The sequence below is a fragment of the Hyla sarda genome, chromosome 2 (genome assembly GCF_029499605.1).
Source record: "Hyla sarda isolate aHylSar1 chromosome 2, aHylSar1.hap1, whole genome shotgun sequence".
Lineage (NCBI taxonomy): Eukaryota > Metazoa > Chordata > Amphibia > Anura > Hylidae > Hyla > Hyla sarda.
In genome coordinates, this window is record NC_079190.1 from 302,255,620 (window position 1) to 302,282,861 (window position 27,242).

At 44.4% G+C, this 27,242-nt stretch overlaps 1 protein-coding gene across 1 annotated transcript; it reads left to right on the forward strand.

Moving 5' to 3' along the window:
• Positions 1-26,721, forward strand: LOC130356297 (high mobility group protein HMG-I/HMG-Y-like). Its single transcript, XM_056557581.1, has 6 exons — positions 1-136; positions 4,570-4,681; positions 10,932-10,994; positions 12,397-12,477; positions 17,475-17,525; positions 26,018-26,721. The coding sequence occupies exons 2-6, from the start codon at positions 4,589-4,591 to the stop codon at positions 26,069-26,071; spliced, it is 342 nt and encodes a 113-aa protein (XP_056413556.1). The 5' UTR covers positions 1-136; positions 4,570-4,588; the 3' UTR covers positions 26,072-26,721.
• Positions 26,722-27,242: the final 521 nt, after the last annotated feature.

Genomic DNA, 27,242 nt, shown 5'->3' on the forward strand with positions numbered 1-27,242 from the left:
TCCGCCCCCGGTCCCCTCCCACCCGATGACATCACACGACCCGCCCCGCCCCTCCAAGCCTTTAATCTGCTCTGATAGTATAAATATAGGAGCGGGGGAGGGGAGGGGTAATTGTCCTCTCCTGCACATACACGGGGTAAGTAGAGCGCTCGCATTATGCCTAGATACGGGTTGGACCCGGCGACGGGGGCATTTCCTGGGCGCTTCGGGGTGCCATGTGCTACGTGCGCTGCTGTTTTTTTTTTGTTTGTTTCCCGGGCAGATTCTGGGCGGCAGACGCTTGGATTGATGGCGATCCTCGGTACCGCACCCGGGAGGGCTGGCGGCGCCATGAATGTGGGCTGGACGGCCGTATTGTGGGCAGGCAGCTCCGGTGTGCTTGTCGTGGAGGAGAGCATTGGGCGCGGAAGATGAATGAATGTGGCGGTGTGCGCGGTTCCATGGCTTCCTGGCCGTGCCATTAGAAATAACTATAGGTGCTGTGTGCTTGGCGCCAGAGTGCGGCCTCAGGGGAGGACAATGCTAGAGACTGGGGTAGAGCCTGTGGAGGAGTTGCTGGGGCCCATGGACACCTATTGGTTCGCTACTGGGCACCTCCTACTCACTATAGAGCAGGTATATAAGCATGCCACATGGTGACCATGTGTATCATGCCATGTGGTACCAGGGTCTGAGCTTCCGAACAAAAGCACAAGGGCCATACTATGACTGACTTTCTCCAGGCCACCTGCTCTGTGGGGTGCAGCACCTCCCAGGGCAAGGGAGCCTGGCATCACTTTGTGATAGGGAAGCTGCTCCTGGTGACATAACTCAACACTATAAACCAGTGGTCTCCAACCTGCTGACCTCCAAATGTTGCAAAACTACAACTCCCAGCATGCCCGGACAGCCGTTGGCTGTCCGGGCATACTGGAAGTTGTAGTTTTGCCACATCTGGAGGTCAGCAGGTTGGAGACCACTGCTATAAACCCTGAAGGTTTACAGAGGAATCCTAGCGAGAACACTCCTCATGCCGCTGCTCTTGACTATAAAAGTGAGGTCTGGACGGGCTGCGAGGGATAACCCCATGACTGGGAGCCCCCCATAACTGTAGTATGTTGTCCTGTCAGTAGTTCTTGTCCCTGGTTCAAGCAGAATAAAACTGATAGAATATAAAAATCCCTGAACTCAAGGGAAGCTGACTGGTATGGAAATGAAATAGCTGGTCCTGTCCATAATAGAGAAATTCCCAGAGATTAGTATGGCTTTTTTTATGACTGGCAAAATACCTGCTTACACTTCCTATTGATTTCAATGATAAATTTCTGCTGTGTAGATAAGATTTCAATAATCGAATCTACTTTGACGTCCCTGCGGATTTTGCATGCAAATTTCAACTTGAAAAATCTGCAAACAGTCTAGTGTGAGTTTCTTAAGGGTAGGGCTCGACAAACTTGTTACGACTTTAGGAGCCAGCAAAGGGTTAAAAGGAAGGATGCGGCATGTAATGTCATATGATCAGTGTCCTCTCCTATGTAAGGCTGGGTTCACACTACGTTTTTGCCATACTCTTTTCAATCCGTTTTTCTAAAGAAAACCGTATGGCAAAAAACGAATGGAACAGTATGGAAAAAAGTAAACCGTATGCGTTTTTAAACAATATACTGTTTTTAAAAGTGCATACAATTCTGTCAGGTTTTTATAGAAAATAAACCCATACGTTTTGGAATGTCCATTTTTAATGGGAGGGGTCTTGGATGGGGACTTTAGGATTCAAATGCGCATGTGCAAAGTAAAAACATATACATTTTTCCCGTATGGAACCGTATACATGTGCGTTTCCCATTGACGTCCATGTTAAAAAAAAAAAAAAACTATGTGGTTGCAGTATGGTTTTTAAACCGAAGTCAAAACCGTGGTTGACCACGATTTTGTCTCTGGTTTAAAAACCGGACTGCAACCGCATACACTTTTTTTTAACATGGACGTCAATGGGAAACGCACATGTATACGGTTCCATACGGGAAAAATGTATGTTTTTACTTTGCACATGCGCATTTGAATCCTAAAGTCCCCATCCAAGACCCCTCCCATTAAAAATGGACAAAATTTTCAAAAAACGTGTTTTTTTTTTCTATAAAAACTGACAGAACTTTATGCACTTTTAAAAACAGTATACTGTTTAAAAACTCATACGGTTTACTTTTTTCCATAATGTTCCATCCGTTTTTTTTTTTGCTATACTCTTTTCAATCCGTTTTTCTAAAGAAAACCGTATGGCAAAAAAGATGGAACAGTATGGAAAAAAGTAAACCATATGAGTTTTCGGGAACCGTATTTAATGTATGTCTATGAGCCGACCGGAATGAACCGCAGCCTCCAGTCGGCTTCGTTTTCGGCCGCATGCGGTTTCCCTACCACAGGCAAAGACGTGGTCGACCACGTTTTTGCCTACAGTCGGGGAAACCACATACGGCCAAAAACTAAGCCGACTGGAGGCTGCGGTTCACTCCTGTCGGCTCATAGACATACATTAAATACGGTTCCCGAATACGGCTGAGTGCGGGTGCCGCGATTAAGCCCCGCCCCTCCCAGCCGTATACGGGAACCGTATTTAACAAAACGTGGTGTGAACCCAGCCGAAGTCATCGATGTTCCGTTTATATCCTGTCAGTCATTAGTGTCCATCCCCTAATCTCCCCATCTGTGTGCCTGTGTCCCCCATTCTTCCCCCATGTGACTGTTGCCTCACCATCCTATCCCCTTCCTCTGTGTGCTCTCTTTCCCCCCAATAATGTGTGACAGATCTGCAGTTAAAGATCTGAAACTATGGATTTTTCAAGTACATTTTTGAGTACTGCAGCCATAGAACACTTACCTGCAGCATGACGCCATGACCCCCCTCCCCTCCATGTATCTCTATGGGAGAGGCGGAGATGCAGCGTTCCTGCTGAATGCAGGGGGTAGGTCTGTCAACTTTAGTGAGGTTGACGACACGAGCCTTAGCCACGCGGAGTCGCGGCAGTGCCAGGTCCCCGTATGGGAGATCGCAGGGCGTCCCAGCAGTCGGGCCCTCTGCGATCAATCACTTATCCGCTATCCTGCGGATTGGCGATAAGTGTTCTATGGCTGCAGCAGATTTGGTGTGAATGCACCCTTTAGAGGAGGTTTAACAAAATCTGTGTAGAAGAGCGGTGCAGTTGCCCATAGCAACCAGTTTCTTCATTCAGTGAAAAATAAAAGCATTCTGAATGGTTGCTATGGGAAACTGCACCACTCTTCTACACAATTTTGATAAACCTCCCCCTTGGTGGTTTTCATGTTGTGGTAATGGTGTAGCAGTGCTAAATCATTACCACACCCCAAAACTTGTGTGTAGAGGCATTTTTTTTTTTTATTAGGAAGAATTCTAGTGATAAGAATGCCTGTGACTTTTGGGGTACAGCTACCACCGTTAGATTAGTGTTAAATGAATTAGGCAGTATAACAACTTCTCAGGCGGTGTGTAGGCCACAGTTTTGTCCCGTGGTCAACACACTGCATTCATGCAGAGATCCAGGGCACTGGGCGGGAGATCATCGGGGTCCCAGCAGTTGGACCTCTCCTGAGATCTGACATTTATCCTAGTGGGATAAGATTTGTTATATTGGACTACTAGTTTAATGCTAACCTAATAAAACTATACTAGCAGGTAAAAACTCCACAAGTAAATAGTTCTCTAAAGTGCCAAAAAATTACAAAAACTATTATAGTATGAAGTAGGGCTGGGCAGGATGACCAAATATGTGTATCACGGTATTTTTGTAACTTATGGCGGTTCCACAGTATAATGGTATTCTCCCCCCCCCCCCCCAAATTAATAGCGCTGCGCTGTCCCCATCAGGGTAAATACTCACATCACCCGCAAGCACTGCCCTCCTTGTTCTCCTGTTTGTTGCGGCTGCCGGCGCTGACACTCTGTAGCTGTATCCCTATGCCCGGACTGCAAAAGGTAAACAAAAATAAACTTTAACGCAAGTTCCTATGTTGGCCTTGCGCTCTTCCTGGGGACGTGAACATCGGAGAGCAGAAGCCGGCTTCTTACATGACGGTGCGCTCAGCCTATCACTGGCTGAGGCAGAACATCACTGCGGTCGGTGATAGGCTGATGGCTGTCCGACGTTCCATTCCCTAGGAAGCTGGGGACAGCGCAGCACTGGGCTGATAATTCATTCATTCCTGAGGGGGGGCGCCAAACCAGTATTGCGGTATGGGTTAAAATTCCTATCGTGCAGCACAATGTCGGTATTCCGTATCAACTGGTATACTGCCCAGCCCTAGTATGAAGTAATGACCCTTCATTAAATAAGCAACACTGTGAAATCGGGCTCACTGACTCCATGGTATATTTTAGATAACCACACCAGGGGACTATTATCCAGTCAAGGATAATCTCCATAAAAAAATGTGTATTTACTGTTGCCATAAAGTGCTTTCAGCTTGACTGGCACTGAGCTAATGTAGAATTTAGAGCACACTCTGTTTTTACAAATGGTTTTTTTCCTGTTTGAGGGGATAAAATGTTCTTAATCAGGATTTTATGTTTTGCAATCTTTGCATAGGTGTCAGCATGAGTGACTCAAAGGCCAAGACTGCAGCAAAAGGGGCTTCTGCAGAGGAGACTGAGAAACGAGGTAGAGGTCGTCCTCGAAAAAAGCCACAGGTATGTGCTACAACGCAAAAATTTTTATTTTGTGGAACCCATTTGGTTCAGCTAATATGATCAGTCCTTGTAAACACACCCTTTGTCATTTTGTCACACAATGGGAGAGATTTATCATTGAATATAGAAATTTTTATTTGTCTGTCCTTGGCACTGTTAAGGCACAATACTTGTTTATTAGCAACTTTTGTGCAACTTTTTTAAAGTAGACATTAAGTTTTTGAATTGCAGTGCACTTTTTTCACATTTAGACATGCAGTGCACCCTTATTTATCATATGCGACTTTTACGAAAAGTTGCAACATTTCTAGACTTAAAGGACATCTATAGTGCAAAATAACTTATCCCTTATCCGAAGGATAGGGGATAAGTTATAGATTGCGGGGGTCCGAGCGCTGGGGCCCCCCCCCCCCCGCGATCTTCGGTACGGGGTCGCGGCAATATACAGCAAAGGGGGCGTTCCGTCCCCGCATGACGCGGCGGCCGACACGCCACCTCCATAAATCCCATAGAGATACATGGAGGGGGGTGTCTGCTGCGGCTTTCTGCTGGGAACAAAACTTCACTTCGGCAGACTGCCGCAGCCCCGTCCAGGAGATCCCGGGGGGCCCCACCGCTCGGACCCCCCACAATCTATAACTTATCCCCTGTCCTTTGGATAGGGGATAAGTTATTTTGCGCTGGAGTACTCCTTTAAACATACACCACCCTGAAGTATCCATAGAAATTTCCTCTACCCTATGGAAATCGGCAATATAGAAAACATAGCAATACAAACTCTTAATTGGTCCTGCCACCCTTGTCTGCATGAGGTGTCTTTTTTCGACCTCCATACGTTGATGGCCATTGTGAAGAATCTGGCATGTCGGACCCAATAAAGTTAAAAACTAACATTAGCCAAATGTGAACTGAGGTCAGGGCTTTCAGACTTTCTAATGCTGACCCCTGTTATGGGTTATAATTATGTTTTGGGATTTTTTGATCATGGATTTCTGTAAGGTTAGGCTAACTGTTCTTCATAAAGCTAGGGGTTACTGAAATTAAGGACTTGGGAATAGGGATATTATGATTGCACCCACAGAGCTGACTGCATGGTGACTGAAACCGGGAGCCGCACACCCGGGCTCTCTACTACCTCAACAGAAGGATGCAAAGTAAGCCATGGAAAGAGAGGGTGGGTAGACTTCTGTATGACACTTCTTGGCTGCACCAAAGAAGCTGACACTCATTCATGTTTCCCCATTTCCATTGGGTCGAGAGGCCAACAGATGCTTCACTAGGCTCCTCATTCAATTCAGGGACATTTTAATTCTCCATAGACTCCAGCAGATCACAGGCTGCTGAGGTGGAGGGTCAGGCCTTTTTTTCTTGACCTGCTGGAGTCAGTCATGTCCCCTTGCACACCATGAGACAGGTGGACTGAAGGATTCCCGGAACACACTAAGGTAATGATGTAAACAGTGCGAGAAGATGAGTAGAGATGAGCAAACTTAAAGTAATTCGATTCATCACAAACTTCTCGGCTCGGCAGTTGCTGACTTTAGCCTGCATAAATTAGTTCAGCTTTCAGGTGCTCCAGTGGGCTGGAAAAGGTCGATACAGTCCTAGGAGAGTCTCCTGGGACGATCTACCTTCTCCAGCCCACCGAAGCACCTGAAAGCTGAACTAATTTATGCAGACTAAAGTCAGCAACTGCCGAGCCGAGAAGTTTGTGACTAATTGAATCACTAAGTTCACTCGTATCTAATGTCCAGCTGCAGGACAGTCTACAATCTTTGTAACCTACACCTTTCCTCGAGCGCTTCATTGGGGGGGACACAGGACCATGGATATATGCTGCTTGCCACTAGGAGGCTGACCCTGTTCTCACCCTATGAGGTGGGTTGTGGGGTCAGTGACTCCTTCCTCTTCTCCCCTCTTGCTGCCTCAGCATGGACAAAGTGCTACACTGCTCATTTCTGCTTCCTGCAGCCCACTGCTGCGCCTCCAGCTTCCCCCTACCCCCGTTCCCGGCAGACGGCTACTGCGCTGGTCACTTACTATGTCTGCTGTCTGTAAAGCCAAATTGCCAGGCAGTTCCTCTGAACCCACCTGTGAGTCCCTGCGCGCCAGTCCTCCCCTGTCTACTGTCCAGGGTGTTCCTCCAGACGGCGGTCAGTCTGATCCCGCTCCAGAATGGGTCTCATCTGTCAATCTTTGATTTGGCCAGGGTCTCCTGGGGAGGTGGTGTCCACCTTGGAGTGGTCCTTTGTGCTCTCCTGCTAGGGAGACGGCGATGGGGGGGGCCCTCCCGCCCTCCCCTTCAGCTCTCCTGTGGCTGCTTGGGGTGTCTAATCTCAGCTTCCTCTCCAGAGTCGTGCAGGGTGCCCGCTCTCATTTCACCACCTCCTAGGTGTCAGTTACCGGTTGCACAGGGTCCGTTCCCAGTCTCCATGCCCACTCTCCTGGTCCACTTCCTCCCGCTCCAGAGTTCACTCCTGCCCTAAATCGGACACACCGTTTGGATCCACAGCGGAGGACTTCTTCCTTTTGCCCTTTTCGTTTCCTGGCCTGCACAGACACACCCGACCTCTAGGAGTGCTCCATCTTTAAAGACTCGTCCCTCCTGGAAATGGGGTCCTCACTCCAACTGTCCCTCTTCCAAATCTGACTCTCCAGCCCCCATGGCATGAGGGTGCGCCCCGATCCGAGTCTTCCCCCTCGGATAGGGGGTGGCCTCTCCCTTTTTTTGGGACGTTTGGCTGGCACAAGTCCAGGATGCTTGGGTTTGGGAGGTCGTTCTACTCCAATCATTGTGGTTCCCAAAAAGGACAGCTCCTTTTGCCAAATCCAACCTGTCCTGGTCCCTGGTTTTTCTCAGAATCTGCTTCCACACGGCAGCTGCTCAGGTCTCCCGCCTGGAGGACAAGCTCAGAGCTCCTGTTGGGGATCTGCTCCCTTCAGCACCAATTTTATTTTATTTTTTTTCCTCTGTAGGCCTGTCCTCTGTTTGCAGCACATGCCGGCTTCTCTGTAGATGTGTGGCTCCAATATTCCCCAGGGCAGTAGTGGGAGCCTGGATGGGGCATTGGTGTTCGGAGATGCTCCAGCAATGCCTGGAGTGCTTAGATTTGACTGCTGCTGGTGCACTACAGTGTAGTTAGTTTACAAAAGTTTCTTTAATGACAGGTACTCTAACTCAGGCTATGTTCCCTAACTGCACTGAGCGCAGCAATTTCGAAATCAATGAAAGCTTGCAGCTAGGGAGACACCCTAGTGGCCACATTTTCAAAATGAAAATACACATAAAAGGAAGCAAACTTTTTTTTATTAAATCAAATTACAAAATTCTATATACAATCAGCTCTAACATATCAAACATTTTATATTTATATTTTTTGATGAAAGGTACTCTTTAAGCCGTTATACAGTGCATATCTATTTGTTGTGGAGTCATAGATGCACCTAATCTCAGTGTTAATAGGCCCAGGAAGATAATGAGTCTGGTCTTCCTGCCACGGAGATTAAATGCAACCAGTCATGTAGCCTGTAAAAGCCAAAATTTGATACCTCCGACCTTGCTGGTTTTAAAGATGTGAAAATCAGCCCGAGGTAGAACAGAAGGCAGCTCTAAACCCTCAAGCACGGTACCTGAGAGTGAATGAAGGTGAAGTATTCTACATTTTGGTAGGATGCAAAAATTTCTGTATTTCTTTCTGGGGTTTAAAGTAGGGGTCTACCGATTACCGCTTTGGCCAATATTCACGATTTTGGGCATTATCGGTATCGGCAATTACCTTGCTGATATGCCAATATTGCCCAGCCTGCCTTTCCAATCCCCGGTTTTATAATTACCTGTTCCCGGGGTCAACGCTACTTCTGGCTCCTGCTGTGCGCAATGACGAGTGACGCGTCATCACTGTCAGTGCACACAGTGACGGCTCAGGATGCCACCGGAGCCAGATGTAGCGTGGGCCCCGGGAATAGGTCATTATAAAACCGGGGATGGGGAGGCAATGGGGCGGTGGGGTGTGCGGTGATAGGACTCAGGATTCCCGGACAGGCAGGGGGAGAGAAGCACCGCAAAAGCCGCTGCAGTTAATTGATTTAATGCGCCCGCTTTAAATCAATGATCTGCAGTGGGGGGGGGGGGGTAAATAGCCGATAATTAATACCGGAATATCGGTATAAATTATCATCTATCGGCCCTAACCTCCACAGATAATCGGTATCGGTCGTAAAAAAAAATCGGTCGATCCTTAGTTTAAAGGTACGTTCACCTACAGTATATGCATATTTTGCTGCATATTTTCTGCTTCCAATTTTGCTACCTATTGACTTCAATGGGCAGGAAAATCTGCTGCAGACAATATGCTTCAAATACAGCATATGAACATAACCCTTAAATAAAATTCTAGTAATAAAAGTGAGCAGTTAAGGCCTTTCTGCCTCTAACTAAATAGCTATGTCCCTCCATATTTGCATATTAAGAGGAATACTTTTTTTTTTTTTTTTTTTTTTTTTTTTTTTTTTTAAGCAAACACAAAGTATACTTGCCTAGCCTTGTTCACCCCTATCTGGTCCCCAAATCTTCTCTACTTTCTGCTTCCAAGACAAGGACCATCTCTCTCAGCCAGTCATAAGCTGCAGTGGTGTCCTATCTTTGAGAGAAGTGGTTTTCTTTCCAGAGGAAGATAGCTGGGAGATTTTATAAAAACCTGTAAAGATTAGTTGCCCATTGCAACCAATCAGATTGCTTTTCTACTTTCTTAAAAATGTAAGAAGCACTTTAGTTATGATGGACAACTAGTAAACTCTTCCTGTACATAGATTCCAAGGTGTATTTATACGACCAAACTCTCCTCTTGGAATTTCCCAGACACCAAAGGTATTAGAAAGGAAGCCATCTCCAATGTGATTTTAAGTACAAAGGACTTTCTTGGGATTTCATATTTGGTTTACTTATAATAGCTTAAAAGGGTACTTCCCTGCCAACATCTTATCCCCTATCCAGCGGCGGGACCCCTGCAATCTCTGCTGCGGCCCCCGAAGTCAATCACTGCTTGGAGCAAACTCCACTCTGCCCAATGACTGGCGATGCCACAGCCCCTCCATTCACCTCTGTGGTAAGAGACATGATGGCTATGTACGAGCTATCACGTCCCCTCCCATAGACATGAATGGAGGGGGCATGTCATGAGGTAAAAACATAGAAGCTTCAAGCTTGTGTTCCGGCCGCTGCCAACCCAGAGCTCGTGGGGTCCACAGTGGCAGGACCTCTGCGAACTAATCTTTGTATAGGGATCAGATGTTATCAGGGGAGTACCCCTTTAATATGCTAACATTTTGTCTTTGGACGTTGCTAAATCTTGCAGTTTTTGGGATAGAACATGATCTTGAAGAAAATAAAACCTTATCCCATTTAAAGTGTACATTTTCTAGGGGCACTTTCTAGACTTCTGACCAAGTCTTCATCCTTAAATATAATTAAATGGAACTTAAACTAGACTTTTTTTTTCAAATGAGACAGCAGGTCTTCCTTCATTCACTTTATTTCCTTTTTAGTCAGCCAGAGCTGCTTCACATATACTTTTACCTTTGTAAAATAAAAAAGCCATAGTCCTGGTAACCTTTTCAGCCAAGTCAGTTCATGGTTCCTTTGTTTTTAAACTAGAACATTTCCCCTAGGTCATGAGGATAGTTGTGGCTAAAGTTGGACCTAGTGGCAGGGACCTCTTTCATATCCTATGACCAAAATAGATTTTTTTTGTTTATTGCGTTTTGATTGCATGCAGGGCAATACATATTTTTTTTTTTTTTTTTATTAGAAATATGGTAAAAGGGAGTGATTTAGAATTTTTATTAGGGTATGAACTTTATCTTTTCCCCCTTATTACAAATCTTCACGCTCTAAATGGAACTAAGCGCTAGATTTTGCCATATATCTCGTCAACAGTGTTTTTTTTTTTTTTGTTTACATGCCGCAATAAGTATTGATTGGGAAATCTATAGCGGTGAGTCCAGGCTGCTAGTAGCTCATAACCACCAACTATAAAGGGAACAGAGCTATCTTCATGTTAAGAATGATGCCGGCATTCTGCATGAACTGTTAAAAAAAAAAAAAAAAAAAAAATGGTTTTATACATAAGTAATATGTACCATAAGTGAACAGGAAAAACGCCTTTCTCATGGGACTCGTATTCAACTGATTATAAAGGAATTTACCTATGTTTGAATGAGTAGTAGATTTACCTAGTGTTTCTCTTATAAGGAGACTACCAGCAAAGCCAGTAAATCGTCCTCCCCAGTAGAGAGTGATTCAAAGGAAAGCAGGGTAAGATTTTTTTAATACTTCAAAATGTGATTTAATGACTGGTTCTATACACTGACAAGGAAACATTGCTGCTTCACATTCCTTTCCCATTGACCCACCCCTATTTAAAAGGGTATTCCTGCCCTAGACCTCTTACCCCATTTCCAAAGGATAAGATGTCTGATTGTGTATAATGGGATATTGTGTATAATCAGCCTCATAGAGCAAGTCTATAGGAGGGGTGGTATGGATGCCACACCCCCTCCTGTAGACTTTCATTAAGGGGGTGAGGCGTGATGGCACAAGGGTGCGGGGCCATGACGTCACGATACTCCGGCCCTGTGATCGTGAGTCATCAAACTCGGAGCGATCTTCGCTCCATGAGGCTAATAATGGGTGCTGCATGAGAGATTTCAGGGGTCCCCAGCGGTCAGGGGTCCTTTGGATAGGGGATAAAATGTCTAGGGCCGGAGTACCCCTTTAAAATTCAACACACAGGCATGTAGTAAGTGCTTGGTAAAGTTCCACTGTCAGTTACTACAAAGGTTTGGGGCAGGTGGCAGACAGGGCTGATTTTAGCACTGCTGATTGGCCATTTCACATATACACAGCTTAGGACCACCCTCTGCACTAGGGCAAAGTACTTGAAGGTCCTTTTTAAACGGGTGTGTTATGGGGGCAAAATAGCATTTCTAAATTTTATTTTATATTTTTTTTATTCCAGAGAGCTGGCCTGTGTAAAAGGGCCAGCAATCAGCCAATCACATGTTGTGTGGACAGCAAGTTATCAGCCACATGTTGCCCTGTTTACGCAGATGATGTGTGGCTGACATAGATAAATATAAAGAGCCACATTTGATGGAGCCTCTTTAGTACCAATCTGAAAGGCCCTTTTATCTGCATTTTGGGCCTGAACTAATTCTTGCAAACCTGATTCATTTAGGTTGGGGCGGTTTAGGTTGGGACATTTAGATTTGGATGGTTTAGATGTGGAGGTATAAGGGTATGGTCTCACTGAGGAATTGGCAAGGAATTATTTTGGGCAGGAAAGTCAGCAAATCTGCCATCTTCTGCTTGGTGCAGAATTTGAAGAGGAAATCAGGAGAAGGTTAAGGAAATGCAGTGGAGAAAGTTCAGCTTTTTTGGGGTCTGATCTGCTTGAAAATTAGCTGAGTGGAATTATGCTTAATTCTAATCAGGAAAAATAGTCCCACTTGACATCCATGAGCTTTTAACCACTGATTTCACTGGAGAATGAACATATATTTTAATATTCTGATGGAATAAGATTGCACATCAGAATTTCGTCCGCAGAAATTCCTCGGTGTCAACAGAACTGCCGAAAGACCATTAAAGTCAATGGATGGGTGTCTCTGATTGTGATGCATGATTTCAATGGCTAATATTTTTAATTTGTGTACAGGACCCAAGTGGTTCTCCAACCACAAAGCGTCCACGTGGTCGCCCAAAAGGCAGTACAAAGAAGCGCGGTGCAAACAGTAAGGTGAGTGTTAAACTAGGTAGAATCAGCAGCTTGTTTTGTCTTAGTTTGAAACCTGCATGCCTCAGCCCAGATGTTAATGAATAGCAAATGCAATGTAAGGCTGCATTCACATCACTTTTTCAGCCTACGGCTGCCGAATAGGGTACAGGAGCGCCCGTCTTTTTCTAGACAGTTGCTGAAATCCATTCACTTTAATGCGCTGACCAGAGTCAAACACTGACTCCGGTCAGCTTATTTTTGCCCTGTATCTGGTTGTGACCAGACCTAAAACCGTAGTATACAGATTTCCCATCCCCAAGCCAGATCCGGCAGCCGTAGGCTGCAAACATGATGTGAATGCAGCCTGAATCTATGTATTGCAGTGGCAGCAAAGTGGATGTCTTATTCTCATACTGTAGAAAAATCTACACAACTTGAACAGAAATTGACCTGCAAATGTTAAATGCACAGAATGTCAATTTATATCTGTAAACTTTTTACTTTGACTGCAGTGGGGATTTTAAAATTCACAAATCTTGTGAAATCTTTAACTGCAGATTTTAGGAACATTCTTTACACCCTAATAAAGTTACTGCCATGTCTTGTAAAATCAAAAAAAAAAAAAATTATCCAGCTGGTGTAGTAATGTAATTATCCCTAAAACAGTTATGCACAATAGGCATATATCTTGGATGTAAAACTTTTTTTTTCTTTGAAATTGTCAATTCTAATTTAAAAAAGAGAACTTGTTTTCTTCTCTTTAAGGGTACCCACTATCACTGCAGTTTTGCTGCGGTGTGTATTCCTTTAGGACAGTGGTCTCAAACTAGTGGCCCTCGAGATTTAAATTGCCACCCCCTTTAGCTAATGTTACTTTATAGTAACTATGATGCGTGGCCCCGCTTCATAGCGGGTCGGGCCCGGCCTCTAACAACGGCTGGGACCTGTGGCTAATAGCACGCGGCACTGATCGGGGTGCCGCGCGCTGTTAACCCTTTAGACGCAGCGTTAAAAGTTGAACAGTGTCTAAAGTGAAAGTAAAACAATGGCAGTTAGCTCAGGGAGCGGTTTGGGATCGCCGTGGCGATAAAATCGCAGCATCCCGAACAGCTTACATGACAGCCGAAGGGTCCCTACCTGCCTCCTCGCTGTCCGATCGCCAAATGACTGATCAGTGCCTGAGATCCAGGCATGAGCAGTCAAGCGGCAGAATCATCGATCAGTGGTTTCCTAGGAGAAACCAGTGATCAATGTAAAAGATCAATGTGTGCAAAGAAAAGTGAATAAAGATCATTTAACACCTTCCCTAATAAAAGTTTGAATCACCCCCCCCCCCCTTTCCCTTAAAAAAAAGTGTAAATAAACATGGGGGATTAAACTGTCAGTCACTGGTAGAGAAGGATCTGGGTGTACTTGTAGATCACAGACTACAGAATAGCATGCAATGTCAGGCTGCTGCTTCCAAAGCCAGCAGGAGATTGTAATGTATCAAAAGAGGCATGGACTCAAGGGACAGGGACATAATACTCCCCCTTTATAAAGCATTGGTACGGCCTCACCTGGAATATGCTGTTCAGTTTTGGGCACCTGTCCATAAAAGGGACACTGCGGAGTTGGAAAGGGTGCAGAGACGTGCGACTAAACTAATATGGGGCATGGAACATCTTAGCTATGAGGAGCGATTAAAGGAGTTACAATTGTTTAGTCTTGAGAAGAGACGTTTAAGGGGGGATATGATGAACGTATATAAGTATATTAATGGCCCATACAAAAAATATGGAGAAAAACTGTTCCAGGTTAAACCCCCCCAAAGGACGAGGGGCACTCCCTCCGTCTGGAGAAGAGAAAGTTTAGTCTCAAGGGGCGACACTCCTTCTTTACCGTGAGGACTGTGAATTTATGGAACGGTCTACCTCAGGAACTGGTCACAGAAGGAACAATTAACAGCTTTAAAACAGGATTAGATACATTCCTGGAACAAAATAACTAATGCTTATGAAGAAATATAAAATCCCATCCCTTCCCCCAATATCGCGCCACACCCCTACCCCTTAATTCCCTGGTTGAACTTGATGGACATATGTCTTTTTTCGACCATACTAACTATGTAACTATGTATCGCTGCGTGCGGAAATGTCCAATTATAAAAAATATATTGTTAATTAAACCGCACAGTCAATGGCGTACGCGCAAAAAGTCCAAAATGGTGCATTTTTGGTCACTTTTTTTATATCATGACAAAATGAATAAAAGCGTTCAATAAGTCCTATCAATGCAAAAATGGTACCGCTAAAAACTTCAGATCATGAGGCAAAAAATAGCTCTCATAACTCCCCATACGCGGAAAAATAAGTTATAGGGGTCAAAGATGACCATTTTAAACTTATTAATTTTCCTGCATGTAGTTATGATTTTTTCCAGAAGTACGACAAAATCAAACCTACTTAAGTAGGGTATCATTTTAATCCTATGGACCTTCAGAATAAAGGTGTCATGTTTACCGAAAAATGTACTGCGTAGAAACGGAAGCCCCCAAAAGTTACAAAATTGTTTTTTTCTATTTGTTTTGTTTCCGTTTCACTGTAGATTTTTGGGTAAAATGACTCATTACAAAGTAGAATTGGTGTTGCAAAAAATAAGCAATCATATGGATTTTTAGGTGCAAAATTGAAAAGTTTTGATTTTTTTTTTTTTAAGGTAAGGAGGAAGAAAAAATGCAAAAAATGGAAAACCCCAGTTCCTTAAGGGGTTAAAAAAAAAATGAAGAAATTATAAACTGATCAGGGAAAAAGCAAATATATTAAACAAATTATTCTCCACTGTATTCACCGAGGAATATGAAATGCCAGGTGAAATACAGCGACAATAGGTAAACTCCCCAGTACCGGTCACCTGTTTAACACAGAAAGTAGAACAGTGCCACCTCTCAAAACTAAATAGACAAATCAGATGGCATTCACCCCCATGTTCTAAAGGAATTAGCGTATTTTTCGCTCCATAAGACGCACCTAGGTTTTGGAGGAGAACCAGGGAAAAAAAGTTCTGAACCAAACCCCCTCCCCTTGTAGTTGCTTACCAGTATATCACTACCGGTGCCCTGTTCTGCTGTCCGTATAATGGAGTCTATGGAGGAGTATGTGACACACACGTCACTCCCCTGCGCCCAGCGTAACTGTACGCTTGGCGCAGGGGAGTGTGTGTGTGTCGCATTCTCTTCCATAAGATGCCATTATGCGGACAGAAGAACGGGACAGTGGCAGTAAAGGGATGGAAGAACAGGGCAGTGGCGTGAATCAGAGGCAGCAGAGCACTACAGACCCAGGAGGCTTAAAAATATTTCTAAATGACTGAATACTGTTCTTTACTCCAGTGTAATTGCCTACAAAACATGATAAAAAGCTAAATTTAAATTTTGTACTGTAATAAGGCTTAAAAAATCTCAAATATAATCAAACGCTTACACCCCCCGTTATCTGGCAAGCAGGCAGTGAGGAGTGACACTCCCATTCGGAGGGTGCAAATAAATTAAGTCCTATGAGGCTCTGCCAGAGAATTACAAACTGTCCACTGTTGGGAGGTGTTCACTAAGATTTCACTGTTTAGTGAAAACCCCAATCATCACAAGTTTGACAAATCACAGCTTGAACTCTTTGCATGTAATGAGTCTCTCATATTAGTTTCACCTTTTTAAGTTGCATTACTGAAATTAACTTTTGGACGCTATTCAAATTTGAAGTATCGCCTGTAAAGGAGAAGCAAGTATAGCCTATTTTGATGGGTCTTGGCTTAAGGGCATTTACTGACTGATTGTATTTACATATACAGTTAAACCTCCAAAAGACCAGTCTTATTAATGCTAGGTGGTATAACTGTTCATACCAAATAGTTTATTTTACAATAGATTTTCATATACCGGTCGGGCCACCCCCAAATTATCAGCTGCAGCGCTCTGTCCCCACATCGGGACTAATCATGATACCCGCAGGCACTGCTGTTTCTCCTGTGAGTTGCAGCAATGGCCGCAGCGCTGCACATCCTCCACATGTCTGAGATGAATCATTTGTGAGCCACGGGCACAGGGCTTCTGTCCTGGAAACGGAAGCTGTCGCCTCCCCCTGCAATTGCTGAAAGCCAGTGAGCCGCAGGGCTTCTGTTTTGATCAGAAGCTCCTGCGGCTCACTGGCTTTCAGGGGAGGTGTCCGCTTCTGTTCTCTGATCAGAACAGAAGCCCCTCATTTCCTGATGTGGGGAGGATGTTCAGCGCTGTGGCCAGTGCTGCAACTCACAGGAGAAGCAGAGCAGTGCCTGTGGGTAATATGATTAGTTCAGCAATGTGGGGACTGTGCTGCGGCTGATTATTTTTTTTCACACAGAATGAATTCTGATACCATGATATACATTTTTGGTCATACCGCCCAGAACTACATTTTATCCTGATCTTAGGGTGGGTTCACAATACGTTTTCTCCCATACGGGAGCGCATACGGCAGGGGGGAGCTAAAACCTTGCGCTCCCGTATGTCACCGTATGCGCTCCCGTATGTCATTCATTTCAATGAGCCGGCCGGAGTGAAACGTTCGGTCCGGTCGGCTCATTTTTGCGCCGTATGCGCTTTTACAACCGGACCTAAAACCGTGGTTGACCACGGTTTTAGGTCCGGTTGTAAAAGCGCATACGGCGCAAAAATGAGCCGCCCGAACGTTTCACGCCGGCCGGCTCATTGAAATGAATGACGTACGGGAGCGCATACGGTGACATACGGGAGCGCGAGGTTTTAGCTCCCCCCTGCCATATGTGCTCCCGTATGGGGGAAAACATAGTGTGAACCCAGCCTTACAGGTGATCGCAGGTGGTCTGACCGCTGGGACCCCCCCCCCCCCCCCCCCCCCCTGCAATCTCCCGAAGGGGACTCTGCTCAGTGCATATGGTACTGCCAAATTCATTTTGGCTGCAGTAACCCTTTAATGTGTATAGAACACAATGGGCCATTGATTTTTAAAGTGATATTTTTTTTACAGAAATCTGAAAGTGGAAAAGAAAGTGTGAAAAATAAAGCCACTAAAAAGCAGGTAAGTGCTTTATATGCATATTTTTGCAACTTTTTTACTTTAAAAAAAACTTTAGTTTCTATACAGATCTAGATGTCTCAAGGCTATGTGCATTTTCTGCACAGTGCAAGGTTACTACTTTAGATTTAAAGTTAAGACTAGGGACCTAAAACACATTATGTATGAAAAATGAACTAGTGATTAGTGCTCAGGTGTTGGATATAACTTAAAATCTTACATCGCTGCAATTAATACTTTTTTAACCTTCCCGACCCATGACAGACATGTCATGGGTTAGATGAGCGGACATGATGCTGTCCTGCAGGTTAGGTCCGTGTCATAACCGAGATGCCCGCTGTGATCAGCAGCTGACATCTGCCGGTAATTACTGACATCGGAGATGGGGAAGCCTGAGGCCTAACCTAGTCCTGGCATCCTCTCATTCAAGCTGAAACCCTACTGTGTTGAATAATAGGAAGGCAAAAAAAAAACACATGAGACTGATACAAATTACATTGATCTATGGAAGCAATGGCTTATGATAGTGCCAATTTAAGGGGTTAACATTTTTTATTAGCCTCTCATTAAAAAATGTTTTGCTATTGCACTCCTTATGGTAAATAATATTTCTAATATACTTTCTTCGAAACAATGAAGTTTTCTATGTTTTGTGGTTAAAAAAAAAAAAAAGCTTTATAGCACATTTCCCCCCCCCCCCCCCCCCCCCATCTCATACACATACTTTGGACTGAAGTGCAGCCTAGAATGCTGAGGGTGTGTCCAACCAACAGCATATAGCAGTGAAGTGAGAGGAGCTATGATTGGATGAGGCTGGACACACCCCCCCTCAGCACTCCAGGCTGCACTTCATGTTTGGACTTTGGTCCAAAGATGGAGGAAAACATGCTTTTAGCTTTTTTAAGCACAAATAAAACATATATACTTTGTTTAAAAAAAATGACTTTTTCTAAGAAATATATATTTGATTTACCATTAGGAGTGCAATAGCAAAAACTTGATTTAACGAGTTACCCTTTAAGGACTGAGGGTTTTTAAGTTTTTCACTTAAATTTTTCCCTCATCGCCTTCTAAAAATCAGAACTCTTTAAATTTTGCACCTAAAATTCCATATTATGGCTTTTTTTTTGTGCCACCAATTCTACTTTGTAGTGACATCAGTCATTTTACCAAAATATCCACGACTAAACAGAAAATTCATTGTGCAACAAAATTGAAGTAAATTTTGGCGGCTTCAATTTCTATGCAGTGCATTTTTTGGTAAAAAGAGCACCTTATCTTTATTCTGTAGGTCCATACGGTTAAAATGATACCCTACTTGGGTTTGATTTTGTATTGCTTCTAATATTACTACATGCAGGAAAATGTAGACATTTTAAAATTGTCATCTTGACCCCTATAACTTTATTTTTCCATGTATCGGCCAGTATGAGGGATTTTTTTTTTTTTGCCCTGATCTGAAGTTATCGGTACCACTTTTTATATTTATCGGACTTCTTGATAGCTTTTTATTCTTTTCAATGAATAAGTGACCAAAAATACGCAATTTTGGACTTTGGAATTTTTTTTGCGCATACACCATTGACCATGTGGATTAATTAACAATATATTTTTACAGTTCAGACACTTCCGCACATGGAGATACTACATTTTTTTTTAAATGGGAAAAGGGGGTGAGTCTTTCTTTTATTAGGGAAGGGGTTAAAGAACCTCCCTTTTTTTTTTTTCCACACTACTTTGCCAGTGTTATAGGCCTCCACCCCGTGGCAATTACACTGCACACACTGATCTGCTACACAGATCATTGATACGGCAAAGATCAGGGTTATTGGGGGTCGATTGCTCAAGCCTGGATTTCAGGCTGGGAGCAATCAATCGCCGATCAGACGCGACTGAGGCAGGTAAGGGGACATCTGCTCGCATTCTAGCTGATTGGGACATCATAATTTCACCGCGATGGTCCCCATCAGCCTGACTGAGCTGCCGGGAAACTTTCACTGTCATTTTAGACATGGCGATCAACTTTGAACGCCGCACCTAAAGGGGTTAATAGTGCGTGTGACAACTATCTGTGCCGCACTCTATTGGCCAAGGGTCCCGGCTTTCATTAGCCACTGGGACAGACTCTTTATGATGTGGGGACCTGGCACGAACCCGCGTTATATTGGGACCTGGCACAGGGCGTACAGGTACACCCTGTGTCCTTAAGAGGTTAATCACTCCTTTCACATTTTAACACTGTAAAAAAGAATACACATTTTGGTATTGCCACGTGTGTAATTATTTCAACTATTAAATTACATTCCTGATCCCACACGGTCAGCGACTTAAATGCTAAAATTCTTAACGCCCAAACTTTTTTTTTTGTTTTTGTTAAATCACATCCCAAAGAAGTTTAATGGGTGATCAAAAAGCCAGAAACGCACAAATGGAACCATTTAGCTACAGCCCATGATACACAAAATAAACCCTGACATGGCTCCGTATAGTGGTGAAAACATGGTAATGAACAAACAGTTCATATTATTATTATTATTATTATTATTTTTATTTTTTTTACCATAACTAAACAAATTTAAAGTTTGCCAGCATTGGAATCGTACTGACTCATAGTTTGCATGTCTGTTTTACTGAATTGTGGTGAAAATTGTGAGATTCAATATTTAAAATTTTGCCCTAAATATGATTTTGTGGCTTCGTTATAAATTAGATGATAAAGTTTATTAGGCTTTTTTTGCAGGACATGTACCTTCCATTGGCACTTTAAATTTTATTTTCAGTGGAAAAATTAAATAAAGGTCAGGAGGGAAAAAAAGTGAGCCAGAAATACATACACCCCTACCAGGGGCATAGCTAGAAACCACAGGGCCCCGATGCGAATAATTGTCCTGGGCCCCCTACCCCCTGACGACCTGCTTTCCCAATCCCCCACCTTACTTGGTCGCACAAAGACATGAGTGACTACAGCACTGATGGGACAGTCAGGAGAATACATAGTGATTTAAGGCAGGTCTGGACTGGGACTGAAAATGGGCCCAGACATTTTAAAATAAGCAGCCCATTTTTATGGTGGGGGTCAGACTGCTGGGACCTCCACCTATCACCTCTGTTCAAGTGGCTCTCCAGCTGTTGCAAAATGAACTTCCTTAAACAGGTACTCCACCCCTAGACATCTTATCCCCTATCCAAAGGATAGGGGATAAGATGTCTGATCGCTGGGGACCCCCACAATATAGCTCTCAGCACCCACCTGTTACTGCTTCGGAAGCGCTGGAGGGTCTGGCTCCGGACCACGGGGGACGAAGATCGTGACATAACGACTCTGCCCCTGTGACGCCTCGCCCCCTCAATGCAAGTCTATGGGATGGGGCGTGACAGCTGGAGCAGTAACAAGTGGGTGCTGCGTCCTATATTGTGGGACCCCCGCGATCAGACATCTTATCCCCTATCCTTTGAATAGGGGATAAGATATCTAGGGGTGGAGTACCCCTTTAATTCCTGATGTTCTTCAGACATGATGGGAGTTGCAGCTTTGCAACAGCTGGAGAGCCACAGAATGGGGGTACAGTGTCACCCATCACTACTGAACTTACAAGTGACTCCAGCTCTGATGGGACAGTCAGGAGAATACATAATATCAGTGACCTGAGTGATGTCTTCTCTGTCTTTCCTTTCCTCCTTTATCTGGTCCAGACATCAGGACTTCCAGCTCCATGTTCTCTGCAGAGTCTGATGCCCGGACATCATTGGTTCCTTAACTTGTCAGCAGATCCAAATCCTCTGTATAAAGACAATATTCATTATAACACATTATAATTCTGCCAAATACTGTACCCCCTGAATATTAGTGCAGCACTGTACCCCCTGAATATTAGTGCAGCACTGTACCCCCTGAATATTAGTGCAGCACTGTACCCCCTGAATATTAGTGCAGCACTGTATCCTCTGCAGGGGTGTGGAATTTTTTTTTTTTTTTTAAACTACTTGTCCAAGGGACTAAAACGGAGCAGAATCTACTTGTCTCTCATAACAATCCACTTGTCCTGGAACAAAATAATTGTAACCCAAATAGTATGTAAATAAGGTCTTTTCTTAATAAAAACTTGATGGGCAGACCAGTATGTCACCCCATTAGGGGGATAGGGTCCCTGATAAGTAAGTCCGCCCCATTAATGGAATACTGCATTGCAAAATAACTGATCCTGACTGCTGGGATTCCCCTCCCTTCTGATGCCCCTCGTGTCATTATATTTCAGGCCAACCCCCCCTCTCCTCTCCCACATTATTTACCAAACCTCCCCTGCTACCTGTACTCCGGCCCCATGTGTGCTCTGGCAGGCTCAGGGGCTTGGCGGTCACTTTTGTTACTGGACCATTAAGAATATAGTTTTGCCCCCTGGTGATCAGGCAGGTCCTCGTATTAGGAAAGTTTATCACTCTCACTCTGAATTAACACAGATCCGCTCACACTGTTACTGTACTTGCATCTCCCTGCAGCAGTCTATAATGAGACTTCCTTGCGGGGATGCGCGTGATAGGTGATGTCATCACAGGCGCCGCATGGGACGTTGGCGTCCTGAGCTGCATATGTGGTGACGTCACCAATCGTGCGCATCCCCGCAAGGAAGTCTAGTTATAGACTGCTGCAGGGAGATGTAAGTACAGTAACGGTGTGAGCGGACCTGTGTGAATTCTTCTGGCATTTAATGCTGCTTGCCCAAAGCAGGGCTAAATGCCTGAAGAAATCGCCTGCCCGGAGTCTGGAACTGCTTGTCGGGCGATAGGAATTCCTCATCCCTGCCTCTGAATATAATACTGCCACACACTGCATACCCCTCACCCCATCCTCTCATCAACCCCCCCCCACCCCATGCTTGGTCAGCTTATCACCCCAATGCCCCTCCATCCTCATCAAACCCCACCCTTGGCTCTTCACCCCCGCACTCCATATTACACTTCATCATTGCCTTCCCACACCCCATACTTGTGCTTATCACACACTACCCCCGCCCATAACCTATCCTCAGTCTCCTAATCATTCCACCCCCCCTTCCTCCTCATCGCATTCCCCCCCCCCATGTAGTTTGGAAACTACACCCTCACATAATTTAATAAGGGTGCAGTGAGTATTTACACCCCACTTGCATTTGACTGATCTTTGGAACAGTGGGCTGTGCAAATGAAAAATTTTAATTTTTCATTTTAACGGACCACTATTCCAAAAATCTTACTTGTGGGGCATAAATGCTCACTGTACCCCTTATTACATTACATGAGGGGTGTACTTTCCAAAATGGGGTCACATGTGAGGGGTCATTGTTCTGGCACTATGGGGGCTTTGTAAACACGAGGCCTGCAATTCCGGACACATTTTCTCTTTAAAAGCCCAATGTTGCTCCTTCTCTTCTGAGCATTGTAGTTAGCCCACAGAGCACTCTACATCCACATGGGGTGTGTTCTTAGGAAAAAAGCCCCCCAAAATTTGTAACACATTTCCTCTATTTTCCCTTGTGAAAATGAAACATTTAGGGTAATACCAGCATTTTTGTGAAAACTTTTTTTTTTTTTTTTTTCCCCCCATCCAACTTTAACAAATATAACACCTGTGGGGTATTAAGGCTCACTATACCCCTTGTTACATTCCGTGAGGGGTGTAGTTTCCAAAATGGGGTCACAAGTGGGTATTTTTGCGTTCGTCAGAACCACTGTAAAATCGGCCACCCCTGTGCAAATCACCAATTTAGGCCTCAAATGTACATAGTGTGCTCTCACTCCTGAGTCTTGTTATGCGTCTGCAGAGCATTTTACGTCCACATATGGGGTATTTCCGTACTCAAGAAAAATTGCGTTACAAATTTGAGGGTAAAAGGTAAAAAGTATGGGGCAACACCAGCCTGTTGGTGTAAAAAAAAATAAAGTTTTGCACTAACAGGCTGGAGTACGGAAATACCCCATATGTGGCCCTAAACTGTTTACTTGAAATACAACAGGGCACCATGCGCATTTGAGGACTAGATTAGGAATTATATTGGGTTACTCTACGTCAGTGATTCCCGAACAGGGTGCCTGGACAGTCGGGGGGCTGTCCAGAAATGCTGGGAGTTGTTGTTTTGCAACAGCTGGAGCCTCAGTTTTGGAAACGCTGCTGTACAATACTTCATTTTTATTGGGGGCGATTTGCGGCGATCGCCAACATGGGGGGTCTGACACCCCTGGGCATTTGCGCAGGGTGCCTGCTGATCGATATCAGCAGTCATCCTAGTCCAGACCAGAACGTCATGGGTCCTGTAGGGGTTAAACCCTTAACTACCACGGACGTATATATACATCCGTGGAGCTTTGTAACTGCTGGGTCCAGGTTGCTACAGGCAACCAGGACCTGTGGCTAATACTGGACATCGCCAGTCTGATCGGCGGTCTGATATTAACCTCTTCTTAAGGGTGTGTTCCCACAGGGCGTATACGCAGCGTATTTGACGGTGCGCAAAATTTAAGGCAGCAGCGGGAAATACGCTGCCTATCCCTTCCTCACTATACACAGGGCTTTCCGGCAGCAGCCCTATGTGTGCAGTGAGTTTTGGAGGCGGGGCCGCGCGTCAGACACGCCGGCACACAGCTCCGCCTCCAAAACCCACTACACACATAGGGCTGCCGCTGGAAAGCCGTGTGTGTGTGGTGAGCAAGGGATACGCAGCGTCTTTCCTGCTGCTGCCGTAAAATTTTTGCAGCGCCAAATACGCTGCGTATACGCCCTGTGGGAACACGCCCTAAATTCAAATCACCCCCTCTTCCCAAATTCCATATAAAACATAAATATAAACACAACTTATCGCCTCATGCGTAAATGTCCAAACAATAAAAATATAATAAACCGCTCTGTTAATGGCGTATACAAATTTTGTCACTTTGTATACTTGAAAAAAGTGTAAAAACCGATAAAGTCCCATCAAAACAAAATGGTACAGATGAAACCTTCAGATCATGTTGCAAAAAATGAGCCCTCATACCGCCCCATATATGGAAAAATACCGTATTTATCGGCGTATAACACGCACTTTTTAGGCTAAAATTTTTAGCCTAAAGTCTGTGTGCGTGTTATACGCCGATACACCCCCAGGAAAGGCAGGGGGAGAGAAGCGGCGCCGACAGCCAGGGGGAGAGAAGGGGCAGCGGCACCCATTGCAGGCGCCGCTGCCCCGTTGCCTCCCCCCATCCCCGGTGGCATAATTACCTGAGTCGGGTCCGCGCTGCTCCAGGCCTCCGTCGTGCGTCCCCGGCGTCATTACTATGCACTGAACGGCGCGGCGCATGACGTCAGAGCGTCGCGCCGTGCATAGCAACGACACTGGGGACGCACGACTGAGGCCTGGAGCAGCGCGGACCCGACTCGGGTAATTATGCCACCGGGGATGGGGGGGGAGGCAGCGGCGCCGGCAATGGGTGCCGCTGCCCCTTCTCTCCCCCTGGCTGTTGGCGACTCTTCTCTCCCCCTGGCTATCGGCGCCGGCACCGATAGTCAGGGGGACAGAACGGGCAGCGGCGCCGATAACCGGGGGTGAAAAGGGCCGACAGCAGCGCTCTAGACCCCAGGAAAGGCAGGGGGAGAGAAGCGGGCAGCGACGGCCTCTCTCCCCCTGCCTTTCCTGGGGGTATATCGGGGTATACACACGCACCCTCATTTTATCATGGATATTTGGGTAAAAAAATTTTTTTACCCAAATATCCTTGGTAAAATGATGGTGCGTGTTATAGGCCGGTGCGTGGTATACCCCGATAAATACGGTAGTTATAGGGGTCAGAAGAGGACAATTTTAAACATACTAATTTTGGTGCATGTAGTTATATAGGTTTCTTTCACTACTTTAAAAAAATTATAACTTGGGTATCATTGTAAATATATGGACCTACAGAATATATGGTGTAATTTTTACCGAAAAGTGCATTGCGTAGAATCGGAAGACCCCAAAAGTTACAATGACTTTTTCCAATTTTGCCCCAGATTTCTTTTCTTCTGGATTTGCTGTAAATTTTGTGGTGAAATTATTGAAGTCATTACAAAGTACAATTGGTCGTAAAAAATAAGCCCTCATGATTTTAAGGTGATGAGGAAAAACAAAACTGTTTTTCACCTACAGACTCATAAGTGCAAAACTGAAACCTCTGGTTCTGAAGGGGTTAAACTTATGGACAGAATAGGGAAGAAGTGCCTGATAACTGGGTCTAATCACTTGGGGACACTCCACCCCCAGATCTTGAACAGGGCCAGGAGTCTGCCATTAGAATAAAGTAGTCAATTATGCATCTCTTCTCTATGCTCAGCTGTTTCTAGCAGCTCCCATGATCACACTTTGTCTAAAACTCATATTGAAGGGTTATTCCTTATTCTGTCACTCTTCATTTAATCAGATTTTTTGGAATACTGATCTTTGTACTTTGCCTTATTTTATGAAGTCTCTAAAATATAATACTCTGGATTTAACTATTTGTTTCCCCAGGAGGATGAGGAGGAAGAAGAGGGAGGAACAGCAGAGTCTTCAGAAGATCAATGACCTCATTCCAATCAACAAACTCGTCCTCTTACCAACCTCAGCTTCAATTTTGAGCCCACATTTATAGTTAGACACATCTGTGTGACCCTTTAAACTACTGACGGGACAAAAGTACTAATGTTTTCTGCTACAATACTCAGGTCATTATTAGTGCTGGCAGCTCTGCTGTACTAGTACTGTATATTTTTGAATTCATGCCTTCCTTTAAATCACTGCCAGCATTAATGTTATCTCTAGATCAGCCATTCCCATTCTAGGAGCATGTAGTAGAAAGTTCCCTGCACAAACAAAAAAAAAATTTGTCATTGTTAAATACTATAGACCCTTGGTACGTTACTCACTTAAAATTCTTTAGTACAACACTTTGTTGCTTAGTTTAAATTTTAACTATGAATTAGTATATTGACTGCATTAACTCATCTAGCGCAATCTATTCTCAGGCAGTCCATCTTTTAACCAGTAACTTGGTGTATATCCTCATGTGCCTGGGTTACTATGGCAGGAGTGTGGCCATTAATGGGAACACTCAGTGCAAATTGTTCTAAATGGTGCTAGTTATGCCCATGTTTCTTGAGTTGTGCAATAGTTTTGTTAGAAATCTGTTTCCATAATTGTTTTAGGCTCCTTTTCTAAATAAATGGCTGACTTTGCAGTGGAATCCAATAATATGATGTGCGTCCAGACAAACTCAAGTGCTGTAACTGTAGATGACATTGTGTGTGTGGCAGAATGAGTTTTACTATGGTTACAAGGATAGTAAATGTTAAATAGCAGTGAATATTGCTGACTGGCAGTCTGTGCTTATGTGGTTAGTCTGCAAATACAATGTGCTAACTTGTTTTACTAAATTGGTGTTTCCAGTCATCCTGTTTTGTTCAGACTTTATGTCCTATTTGTGGCTAAGGACACCGGAGTTCTGATTTGAATACTGCACTAGATTCATATTTGCTTAATTACAATAAAATTCTCATTTTTTGTGCAAATGTCATTCATTCATTCACTCCAAACTCTTATTAGTGAACATTCTTTTTAGGTTTAAGTTCGAGTCTAGATCCAGTGAACAAAAGGACAATACTTGTTTGCTTTTTTTTTTTAGGATAGACTTCATTTGTTACTCTTTGATATTATACCACTTTTGTAGGGAAAGCTACTAGGATGGCCCATCGGACAA